Here is a 12,464-nt window from a genome sequence, read left to right as displayed (position 1 = left end):
TGCTTCTGTAGCCTTGCGGTCTTACAGAACAGGAGGTGGCTGTGAGAACTGGGGCCCGAGCAGCCGCGTGGGCGGAGCTATAGGATGCCCCGCCTGCCCGGGAGCCGCTGGGGGCCTCACTCCCTGGCCGCGGGACGTGCACCGCGTGCCTCCGGACGTCTACCGCATGGCTCGGGCTATGGCCCCGCTGCCGGGGCTGCGCGCCTGCCGGTGGAGCCGCACTCGGCCGAGGGAGGCCGGCCGAGCAGCCGCCTGCGCGTCGTGACCTGGTTCCTGCGTGCTGGCGGCTGCGGAGGCAGCTGCTGCCGCTTTTTGCCAGGCCTCAGATGTGGTCGGGCCGTTTGCTTCCTGCTGGCCCCTGGCCGGGCTGCCGCTGGCTGCTTGGGGCAGGGGCTTCCGTCGGGAGTGCTGGATCCTGCTGCCTGGCTGCAGAGCAGGAGGCCGGCGGCGCTGCCTGCGGGGCCGCGCTGCCTGCGAAGCAGCCCCAGGCTCCAGGTGCTTAGAGGTGCAGGGCCTCGCTTCGTGGGGGCGTAATTTCAGGCTGAGATCCCAGGGATCGTCCTTTCCAGAGAGCGCCCCGTGTTCTATTTTTCTCAGTTGTCTTTCCGTGTGTGGGTCTCTCCCCAGATGCAAACAACTCTAGCATCAGAAGTACTGCCAAAAAAAAAAAAAAAAAAAAAAAAATTACTCAAAATTCCGGACCCGAAGGTCCCTGCTGGTCTTGCTCCCGGACATACATAATTACCTGGTGCAGGGTTTCAGTTGTGTTGTAGGTGCTCTGTTTATTCTTTGCCCTAAATAAACACGAAATGCAACCCATTCTGGGGACTATGAGCAAGAAAATATACCCATTGTCTACCACCCGGAGGTCAGCACTGTTAACATTTCTGCGTAGTGCATCATGTGTGCTTGCGCGTGCGCGCGCACACACACAGGAATTGTTAATGGAATCAAGTGGCTAGTTTGGATAATATTTTTATTCCTGTTATTTTTCCCCTTTTTCAAATAATATGCACTTCTCCCATCGCCAAAACCCTCAAAGCATCTGTTTAAGGTGCACAAAGTAAGGACTTGATTTTATGTTCTTCTTCATACTTTTAAGCTGTTGGAATCTAATGAAATAACTTTTCTCACTTCATGTATTATCTGAAATATACTTGACCTATTCTGTTACATAGATGAAGCATAATAATAAAACAAATACTTGCAAACCCCTTTCCCAAGTTAACCAGGACGTGCCCAACATCACCCTAACTACCTGGGTGTTTCCCTTTGGTCCCACCTCTGCTTCACCGTCAGGAGTAACTGTTACCTTGAATTTTGCATTGCTCATTCCCTTGCTTTTTAACAATTTTCATTGTATGTCTGTATCTCTTGCTTGTTTGAACTTTTTGGAATTGGCTGGACACGTGTAGTCTTTCAAGGCTCATTGTTGGTTCCCAGCATAGTTTCTGAGATGGACCCGTGGTCTTGTGCTTCAGCACATTGCTATGTAATACTGTTGCCTGTTCTGTGGTCGGTGAGCCCCTGGACATTTCCATTCTTGGGTCTGTATGACTGATACCTGTGTGGGAGTATCATGATTGACACATAGGGAGTCTCTCTAGAAGTAGCAGTCATAGGCCACGAGGCACCTGTTTGTCCACCATTGAAAGCTAATGCCACTGAAATTCCAAAACCATGGTTCAGTTTTGCCTTCCTGCCGTGTTGTGTAAGAAAAAGTTGCTGCTAAACCCCGTTGTCTTTTGGGTTAAACTAAAATACCCTCTGATGATGCCTACTATATTCTGGTACTGGGAAAAGTATTCTTTGTTTAATCCTGCCAACAACCTTTTGAAGTAGATACTGTCATTACAGATGAGGCAGGGAGGGATGAGCTAATTTGCTTAAATTAAATAGCTAATAAGTGCTGGGGGCAAGATTGAAACTAAACATGCTTCTTCAACCCTGGATCATGAAGAAAATTATTCTCAGCATGGTTTTATTTTGTATCTCTCTGATTCCTAATGAAATTGAGTATTTTTTTTTTCTCACGAAGATAGGCAACATAGGTAAGCCTTATTTTGGGGACATTCAGGTTGTTTGAAATTCTTTATTAATGCTTCAGGGAAGATCTTTGGCACATGCAGGTTCTTTATTGTGTCTTATTTTACGTTTCCTGAAGTGAGATTCAGCAAAGTGGTTAAATGCTCATGTCCATGCTCATCTGGACGGCTCTGTGATCCTGGGAAGCTGATCCGCGTTCTCGTCTCCTGCTCTGTAGGAGTCTGGTCATGAAATGAGGCATGTGGACGTGTAGTGTTCAGCGTGACCCTCACCCTTCCCCCAGGGTGTCCCATCAGAGTGATGTGGAAGCTTCTCCTGTCTTAATCAAAGCCATGTTAATTACTAAGAGATCAGACTGTTGGAACCCAGGGAATTGGGCTCACTTCAGCATTTTCCTGAGCCTGAGCCTCGCCCTGGCCACTGAAATATCCACCCTACTGGCCCATTTGTAGTAGGGATGAAATAGGTTGTAAAGTGTTTTCCTGATAAATCCATAGTGACCACGAGAACCACTTCCTCCCCCACCACACAGAACAGCCCTTGCCAACACACCATGGTCTCTAAGAAGTTAGATATAATCCGATTGGATTCACTGCGGAGAGGGCCAGCCTGGATGTGTGGTGTACACACACACACACACACACACACACACACGCTTCTGCAGAAGCGAGCAGATGTGCACACCCCGTGCAAGGGTCCCTTAAAAGTCTCTCCTCTCAGGGATTGGTTTCACAGTAAATCCCAGGAGGAGAGAATCCTCTTAAGAGATGAATAAATGATGAGCACTAGACAGAACATGCCATAAATACAGCTATGGGCTATTAGAGGGAGTGGGGCCATCGGTTGGGGGAGGGGAGGAGGGAATTGGTCGTGTGTGGCGGTGGCTGCTGAACGCTGGGACCAGAGCAGAGGGTAGGGCTGGAGGCGCCACCCCTCCCACAGTTGCTGGTGGGGTGTATGGTTAGGAAGGTGCTGGTGGGATTTACTGGGGGGATGCCGCTGTCTTAGCGTGAGAGTCCCCTGGAGAGGCAGGGCCGCGATGCTTGGGGGCTGACTGTGTCTGTGCTGGCGGCTGCCTGCACAGCTGCCGACGGTGGTCCTGGGGCAGCCCTCTGCGGGCCTTGGCTCTGCCTTCCCCTTTCCTGAGGCTCTGAGGAGGTCTGGTTGAGCAGGACTTTGCCCTTCGAGATAATGTTCTTATCCTCCGCCCTCTGTTTCTCTAAGCAGAGGATTGCTGTTTCAGTGTCAGTGTGTTGACACCGTGAGACGCTGGGCAGACTTGGGGAACCTGGTGGCATCTGTGTCCCTTGCTCTGTGTTGTTGGCTGGGTGAGGTGACTGGGGAGTGGGGTCCCACACTTCTGTAGCCTCCCCTGGCATCTGGGGGCTTTGGGGCCCTGAGGAGGGGAGGCATGCCTTTGAGGCTGAACAGCTAAGGACCTGCTCTGGGGACTCAGGGGGAGAGGGGGGGCTGTGGCGGGGCTGGCAAGGGCAGCCTCTCAGGGTGCTGACCCGGTAGGGCGCAGGGCCAGGTTCCGACAGATTCTTTTTTCTTTCTTTCTTTTTTTTTTTTTTTTTTTTTTTTTTTTTGAGATTTATTTGAAAGTCAGTTACACAGAGGAGAGGCAGAGAGAGAAGGGTCTTCCATCCAATGGCTCACTCCCCAGATGGCCGCAACGGCCAGAGCTGATCCGAAGCCAGGAGCTTCTTCTGGGTCTCACACATGGTGGCAGGGGCCCAAGGACTTGGGCCATCTTCTACTGCATTCCCAGGCCATAGCAGAGAGCTGGATCGGAAGTGGAGCATCCGGGTCTTGAACCAGCGCCTATATGGGATGCCTGAGCTTCAGGCCAGGGCGTTAACCCGCTGCGCCACAGCGCCGGCTCCCGACAGATTCTTAGGTGCCTGGAGGGAGCCGAGTCTTCTGAAGGTGAGGAGTTGCTGCCTGGGTGGTGACAGGTCTGCCTGTGTCACCTCCTGACCAAGGAGAGAGAGGCTTGGCTCTGCTGGATCTGAGATTACAGTCTTCTCTGAGTCGCACTGACCATTCTGTCTTCCCGTAGATGGAGAGGGCACCCTCTCCTCCTCCCCGCCAACCGGGAAAGCCCTAGCCAGGGCCTGGGCAAGGAGGAGCCCTGAGGGGCCGGCTGCACCAGCACCTTTGGTGGCCTCTCTGTGGAGGTGGACTGGGGACAGGCTGTTGGGTCTTAAGTCCTCTATGCAGAGATACTCCCTGGGGCATGTGACAGCCTTTGTGGAGCTCTGCCACGTGTGCACTGGGACACAGAAGAGCACGAACTGCCCAGAGTCTCACGGGCAGGGGTGATGTGGCTGCACCCCAGGAAGCTGGAGCAGCAGCGCTTTCTGACACATCCTGCTGTGAGGGAAGCCCTGTCCCCTAGGAGCTCAAGGTGTGGCTGGTCACAGCCTCTCACCCCTGCCAGAACACAGCTGGCTGCAGACCTTGACCTTGACTGTACACTCTGCTTGTAGACCTGTGGCAGGACTGGGCAAGGAGGCCTTTATCGGGAAGGCGTTGGTCTGTTCCTGTCTTTAATCATTCACCTCCACAGCCACATTCCATCGCTGTCTCTTTGCCAGTGCCTCCACTCAGCTCCCTGCCGTCACTGATCTGGACAGTTGCATGGTCTCTGACAGACCTTTGGGTCACCAGCCTTGAACCCTACAGCCTGTGCTCTGCAAGGATGCCTGAGTGCCCCTCCTGAAGTGTAAGCTGCTCTGTTGTGTTGGTACCCTGGCCCGCACACCTGCCCCCTCCCACCCAACAGCAGGTGTGCATCTGGTAAGGGGAAGCACTGTTTGCAGATCCTGTCCTGTGCAAGTACATGATGGAACACAGAATAAAATGCATTTCTTACTGAGGAGTGTAGTTCAGAAAAGTCTGGAGAAAACCTTGGGTTGTAAGACCCTTTGAAGCGCCATGTCACATTGAGTGTGTCATCCGCTGCTCTCAGCCCCTGGTCTCCTCTGATTCTGAAGACATTTTTGCTTCTACTGTTGCTGTTTTATGCTTCTCTCATCTTTAATTTGCATGGATAGGGTTTGGGGCCTAAGTGTCTGGGACTCTACTTAGGCTATTAGATTGTTTTCTCTACAGCCTGTTGACTTTGGATGTCTGGTCCTGTCACTCAGCTTTATCCCTCTTGTTTTTAACATCTGCCTTCTTTGATACCTAGGTATAACAGGGGAGTCTGGAGAACAGAGCCCTGTGGCAGACCCCAAAGACACCTCCTCCCAACCCCTAGCCGGCCTGCCATTTGTCCCCTGTGAACCATGGTCATTGAGCCAGTGGGGCGCCAGCACTTCCAGCCTGCATTCTGCAGGGGGCCTCAGGGGGGTCATGGCAGACCTTGTGAAACTTGAACATCCACAGACTGATCTGAAAACTCAGCAGCCTGCAGGGGTGTGGCAAGTAGCGCAAGCGAATGAACTGGTAATTAGGCAACTAATGACTGAGTTTTCCCTGACCTCTGGCCTTGGTTTCAAGAAGGCTGTGTGCGGTGGTGAGGATGGGTGTACTGCAGCTGGTACACGCTGAGCCTTCAGAAAATTTATGGAAAATACGTGTTGTGGAAATATTGTGTGTGGATTTCAGAATATTTTTACCTTAAAATAAACTTGTCTTCTAATTCTGTTTTCCGCAAACTTTTTGAAGCACCCTCATATTCTGTGTGTGTCGTAACTGCTGCGCAGTGACAGGTTTGCCAGGTAGAAGCGGGGACCTCTAAGAAAATCCAGGTTTCTTGTGGAATTGAACTTTTGAATGATGGCAAAACAAAAGAACAAATAAAAATACACTGTACAAAAATACTAACACTGTACAAGCTGGCTAGAACAGATCTGTGGTGGGTTTGGCGGGCAGCCAGAGGGGCAGGGACCTGTCAGCCAGATATCTCCCCATCTGCTGCTCGGTGGCCCCAAGACAGAGTGCCGCGATTGGCTGCAGGCTGACGGGGTGTGGTCTCCTGTGCAACCTGACTCCTGGGGTTCTTCTGTACCAGTTACGGACATTCCCCGAGGCCGCTCTCAAGCTGGGTGGACTGAGAATTGGGCACAGTCCCTGGCCTCTTTGCCCCTCAGTGTGGTGTTCTGCTGGCCAGTTTCCTCCCGGATGACTGGCAGGTGTTGAGAAAGGCGGCAGTGGGATCCCTTGGCTGGTGCACTGCGGTTGAGAGTTTTAGAATCTTCCCCACCCTTGCTGGCTTTCCTTTTGTTGTATCCATGTCCACTTTTCCGTTTCTCTTTTTGGTTTGAAAAGCATTTTCCTTCCTGGGGAATTCAGAGGCACAGAGCTGGCCTCATCCTTTCTTGTTCTTATTCACACACCAAAAATAACTTTTTAAATCCCTTTTCGTTGTCTTGACCATTTTGGGGAAGCCTTAGCTCTTGCAGCATTAGTCTTCCTGACATTGTTTTGGTAAATCCACGCTCCTCTTGTGTTTATTCTTGGCTCCACGTGCTGCTTCAGCCTTTAATACATATGCATGCAAATTGGATCCCTTCAGATTTCGTATCCGTCCTTAGCTGCATTAGTGTAGGCTTCTAGGAAAGAAGGAAGGGAGTGCGGGTGCAGAAACATTCCTAGATGTCTGAAAGGTATCTACGAAAGTCTTAAAGTCCAGCATTTTCCGTGGCCCCTGGGGGAATGGGAGCCCTTTCATTCACCTGAGAGAGTGTTTGCACATCGGCTCTGGGCAGGAGGCGTGCAAGTCATTACAGCCTGACACTGTAGTATGGGAAACACCATCTGGTGGGGGAGGCAGCAGCTTGAACAAATAGTCGTAGCCACCTGTGACACGGGAGCAACATGAGAACTGATGGAAGTACCGTGGGGTGAGTATTGGCTCAGCAGTTAAGTTGCTGCTTGGGACAACCACATCCCCAGCAGAGTGCCTGGGTCTGAGTCAAAGCTCTGCTCCAGTTCTTGCTGCTGCTGCTCCCCTCCCCCTGAGATTTACTTATTTATTTGAAAGGCAGAGTTTATAGAGAGCTTCCATCTGCTGGTTCACTCCCAGTGGCCAGGGCTGGGCCAAGCTGAAGCCAGGAGCCAGGAGCTTCTGCCAGGTCTCCCATGTGTGGGTAGAAGGGGTCCAAGGACTTGGGCCATCTTCCACTGTTTTCTCAGACATTCAGCGGGGAGCTAGATGAGAAGTAGAGCAGTGGGAATAGCAGGTGGTTGCTATTCCACAATCTGGCCCTGCTATTCTGCTTCTGATTTAGCTTCTTGCTAGTGCACATCCTGGAAGGCAGTGGGGTAATGGCTCAAGTACTTGAGTTTCAGCAATGCATTTGGGAGACTGGGTTGAGTTCTGGGCTTCTGGCTTTGGCTTGGCCCAGCCCTGGTTGTTGAGACCATTTGAGCAGTGAACCAGTGGGTGGATGATCTGTCTCTGCCTTTCAAACAACATGAAAATAAATAAATAAAAATGGAGGAAAAGTGCCATGGGGGGCCACTGGCACTGTGGCATAGTAGGTTAAGCCTCTGCCTGCAGCACTGGCATCCCCATATGGGCACTGGTTCAAATCCCTTCGAGTCCCAGCTGCTGCACTTTCAATCCAGCTCCCTGCTGATAGCCTGAGAAAGCAGTGGAAGATCGCTCAAGTGGTTGGACCCCTGCACCCATGTGGGAGACCTGGAAGAAGTTCCTGGCTCCTGGTTTAACCCACTGTGCTGAAGCGCCAGCCTCTCAATTTTTAAGTGTGTGTATCCCAAACAAGGATATTGTCATATGTAACAGTAGTCTAATGATGCAAGTCAAGGTTAAGATTGATACAACGTGGCCGGTGCCACGGCTCACTAGGCTTATCCTCCACCTTGCGGCGCCGGCACACCGGGTTCTAGTCCCGGTCGGGGTGCCGGATTCTGTCCCGGTTGCCCCTCTTCCAGGCCAGCTCTCTGCTGTGGCCCAGGAGTGCAGTGGAGGATGGCCCAAGTGCTTGGGCCCTACACCCGCATGGGAGATCAGAATAAGTACCTGGCTCCTGCCATCGGATCAGCGCGGTGCGCCGGTCGCAGCGCGCTGGCCGCGGCAGCCATTGGAGGGTGAACCAATGGCAAAAGGAAGACCTTTCTCTCTGTCTCTCTCTCACTGTCCACTCTGCCTGTCAAAAAAAAAAAAAAAAAAAAAAAAGTCCCACAATGGACCAAAAAAAAAAAAAAGATTGATACAACGTTGTCTATTTACAGCCATATTCACATTTCATATATAGTCCTAATAACATACTTTATTGCTGTTTTTTCTCCAGTCTTAGATTTGGTCTCTGAGGGTGCATTTGGTCTAGAACAGATTGCTTTGGTTTTCGTGATTTTGAAAATTTTTTTAAATTTATTTGAAAGTCAGAGTTACACAGAAGAGATGGAGAGAGAGAGGTCTTCCATCCGCTGGTTCATTCCCCAATTGGCTGCAACAGCCAGAGCTGTGCCGATCTGAAACCAGGAGCCAGGAGCTTCCTTCATGTCTTCTCATGTGGGTGCAGGGGCCCAAGGACTTGGGCCATCTTCCACTGCTTTCCCGGGCCATAGCAGAGAGCTGGATCTGAAGTGGAGCACCCGGATCTTGAACTGGTGCCCATATGGGATGCCGGCACTGCAGGCAGTGGCCTTACCTGCCACACCACTGCGCTGGCCCCTCCTGATTTGGAAATTTCTTAAGAGAATGTTCTTGGTTCTCTGCGATGTCCCTCCCTTTGAGTTTATCTGATGCTTCCTCAGGATTAGATTCGGGTCACATGTTTTGGCTGGAGCTCTGTGGGAGAGGTGTTAAGTGTTCAGTGCCTCATGTCCAGAAGCACGTGCTATTGGTTTGTCCTGATATCGGTGGTGGGGATAAGTGTGGTCCCCCAGATCTCTCCACTATACAGTTATTTCTATAAATTAACTTGTGAGGTGATGCTCTAAGATCTTGTCTGTATATCCTGTGCCTCATGCAGCTTCACTTGCTACCTGTAGCTTCTGCTGACTTTGATTACACTGTCCTTCTGTATCTTGGCATCCTACAAGAGGAAGAGCTTTCCTTTTCTGAGGACCGAGTCTTGCAGACTTAATTTTTTTTAAATCTCTTTATTTGAAAGAGTGAGAGATCTTCCACCCACTGATTTCACTTCCCAGATAGCTGCAGTGGCCAGGGTTGGGCCAAGCAGAAGCCAGGAACTTCTTCCAGGTCTCCCACATGGATAGCAGGGGGCTCAATCACTTGGGCCATCTTTGCTGCTTTTCCCAAGCCATTAGCAGGGAGCTGGATCGGAAGTGGAGCAGCCGGGACTCCAACTGGTGCCCATATGGGATGCTGGCATCACAGGCACTGGCTTCACGTGCTATGCCGCAATGCCAGCCCCCAGACTTGATTTCATATCTTTGTATTAGCTCTTAACTGGCCTCTTCCTTTACATGTGCTGTTCCCCGTTGTATGCTTTTGTGGACATCAGCTGTGCAGTGTTCATTCCTGGGCCTAGGAAGAGACCTGAACCTTTAATTGCAGCAACTCGCTTGTCAGTGGCATGACAGGCTTGACGTGGGACTAAATGCACACTGTGTGCAAGGTTAACAGGCCTGGGGCAGTGTGTGGGCAAGGGGTCTGCTGCCAGAGCTCCGAGCCCAGCCCGGGCTTAAGTGAGGACAGCAGCCGGGAGAGAAGAGAGCTGTGGGGTCCTTCCCAGTGGGAAGGCAGCATAGGCTGCTCTTTCCCTACCCGCATGCACACTCTCACACTTGCAGCACCTGGTTGCACGCTGGGCTTGCTGGGTGTCCGCCTCTTCACAGAAAGCAAACCCAGTCCTAGTGCGCCTCTGGCTCTCCCTCGTGAGTTAAGGACTTCCTGCATGCACTCGGTTCTAGGGGAGCCTCGTCAGCGAGATGGATCTGACACACTCAAAGGGTCTAAGCAGTCCTGAGAACTCCCCACCGGGATCCCGTCGAGGTCTCTCCATTTCTGCTGGTGAAGCCAGCAATGGAAGGGAGGCATGGGAATATGAGCTGAGGTTCCAGAAGTACCAGGGAGAGAGGATCTGCGAGAAGAGTGGGGTTTAGCTGTGCATCTGAGCGGTGGGAAGCGGGGCAGTGCTGTGAACAGTGTGGTTCATGCTTTGCTCTCTTTCTCCCTGCTCTCTCTTCAGACAGGTGCAGAGCTCAGCCCGGTTGATGGACCTGCTGCGGGTCAGATGGACTCAGGGCCAGTGTACCATGAGGACTCACGGCAGCTAAGCACCTCAGGGGCTTCGGTCAATGGTGCTAGAGAGCCCGCCGGACCCAGTCTGCTGGGGGCTGGGGGTGCTTGGCGGGTAGACCAGAAGCCCGACTGGGACGCTGCCCCAGGCCCGGCCCACGCTGCTCGCCTGGAAGATGCCCACGATCTGGTGGCCTTTTCGGCCGTGGCCGAAGCCGTGTCCTCTTACGGGGCCCTTAGCACCCGGCTCTATGAAACCTTCAACCGTGAGATGAGTCGCGAGCCTGGGAACAACGGCAGGGGGCCCCGGCCAGGGCCCGGGGGCTGCTCCGCCGGCAGCGAAGACCTGGATACGCTGCAGACGGCCCTGGCCCTCGCGCGCCATGGCATGAAGCCGCCCAGCTGTAACTGCGATGGCCCGGAGTGCCCTGACTACCTCGAGTGGCTGGAGGGGAAGATCAAGTCTGTGGTCATGGAGGGGGCCGAGGAGCGGCCCAGACCCCCGGGGGCTCTGCCTCCTGGCGAGGCTGGCCTCCCCCCGGCGCCAAGCACTAGGCCGCTCCTCAGCTCCGAGCTCCCCCAGATCCCTCCCCCAGAGGGCCTGCCCCTGTCCCAGAGTGCCCTGAGCATCGCCAAGGAGAAAAACATCAGCCTGCAGACCGCCATCGCCATCGAGGCCCTCACTCAGCTCTCCTCTGCTCTCCCCCAGCCTTCGCACTCCGCCTCCCCGGCTTCCTGCCCCCTCCCTGAGGCCTTGTCCCCCCCTGCCCCTTTCCGATCGCCCCAGTCCTACCTCCGGGCCCCCTCGTGGCCTGCGGCTCCCCCGGAGGAGCACCCATCTTTTGCTCCCGACAGCCCCGCCTTCCCTCCGGCAACGCCTAGAAGTGAATTTCCGGAAGCCTGGGGCACCGACACCCCACCAGCAACTCCCCGGAGCTCCTGGCCCCTGCCCCGCCCGAGCCCTGACCCCATGGCCGAACTGGAGCAGTTGTTGGGCAGTGCCAGTGATTACATCCAGTCAGTATTCAAGCGGCCCGAGCCCCTGCCCACCAAGCCCAAGGTCAAGGCCGAGGCCCCCTCTTCCTCTCCGGCCCCGCCCTCGTCGCCCGTCCTCCAGAGGGAGGCCCCCGTGCCAGCCTCGGAGCCCGACACCCACCAGAAGGCCCAGGCCGCCTTGCAGCAGCACCTCCACCACAAGCGCAGTCTCTTCCTGGAACAGGCCCCCGACGCCTCCTTCCCCGCCCCCTCGGAGCCTCCTGCTCCCGGCTGGTGGGCCCCAGCGAGCTCACCTGCCCCGCGGCCTCCAGACAGACCCCCCAAGGAGAAGAAGAAGAAGCCCCCTACTCCGGCCGGAGGCCCCGTGGGAACAGAGAAAGCTCCCCCCAGCATCAAGCCCAGTGTCCGCAAGCCCATTCAGATCAAGAAGTCCCGGCCACGGGAGGCACAGCCCCTCTTCCCGCCTCTCAGGCAGATCGTCCTGGAAGGGCCGAGGGCCCCGGTCTCGGAGGAAGCGCCGGCACACCTGCCTGCCCCTGCCTCCGCTGCACAGGGCGCTGCTGTCCCCTTGCCCCCAGAACCTTCTCTTGCGCTATTTGCACCTAGTCCCTCCGGGGACGGCCTGCTGCCCCCCACTCAGGAAATGAGGTCCCCCAGCCCCATGGCCACCCTGCAGCCGGGCTCCGCCGGCCCCCTTCCCCCAGCTGATGACAAGCTGGAAGAGCTCATCCGGCAGTTTGAGGCTGAATTTGGGGATAGCTTTGGGCTTCCCGGCCCCCCTTCTGTGCCCATTCAGGACCCCGAGACCCAGCCTGCGTGTCTCCCAGCTCCCGAGAGCCCTTTCACCACCCGCTCCCCCAAGCAAATCAAGATCGAGTCTTCGGGGGCTGTGACTGTGCTCTCGACCACCTGCTTCCACTCGGAGGACGGAGGCCAGGAGGCCACACCCACCAAGGCTGAGAACCCGCTCACTCCTACCCTCAGTGGCTTCTTGGAGTCGCCTCTCAAGTACCTGGACACACCCACCAAGAGTCTGCTGGATACACCTGCCAAGAGAGCCCAGGCCGAGTTCCCCACCTGCGACTGTGTGGGTAAGTCTGCCTGCGGGCCGGGAAGGGCAGGCGGGCTTGCATTCCACGTAGCAGACGTGAACAGTGCACCAGCCGCCGCGCTGGGTCCTGGCAACACCGAGAGGAGCTCCTGGGCTGGCGGGGGAGAGTGAAGGAAACGGGCGCTGACG

The 12,464-nt window shown here is 54.6% G+C and overlaps 1 protein-coding gene across 4 annotated transcripts in view; it reads left to right on the top strand.

Moving 5' to 3' along the window:
• TET3 (tet methylcytosine dioxygenase 3) overlaps positions 1-12,464 on the top strand; it is a 110,165-nt gene that overhangs the window by 37,048 nt on the left and 60,653 nt on the right. For all 4 annotated transcript variants that reach the window (XM_051837376.2, XM_051837383.2, XM_051837366.2 and 1 more), the window contains one exon: positions 10,179-12,315. In XM_051837376.2, coding sequence (XP_051693336.2) covers positions 10,179-12,315 — 2,137 coding nt within the window. The remainder of the gene's footprint in view (positions 1-10,178; positions 12,316-12,464) is intronic.

The sequence above is a fragment of the Oryctolagus cuniculus genome, chromosome 2 (assembly GCF_964237555.1).
Source record: "Oryctolagus cuniculus chromosome 2, mOryCun1.1, whole genome shotgun sequence".
NCBI classification, from domain to species: Eukaryota; Metazoa; Chordata; class Mammalia; order Lagomorpha; family Leporidae; genus Oryctolagus; species Oryctolagus cuniculus.
Note: the sequence above shows the minus strand (reverse complement) of the source record. Positions and strands in the feature narration are given on the sequence as shown.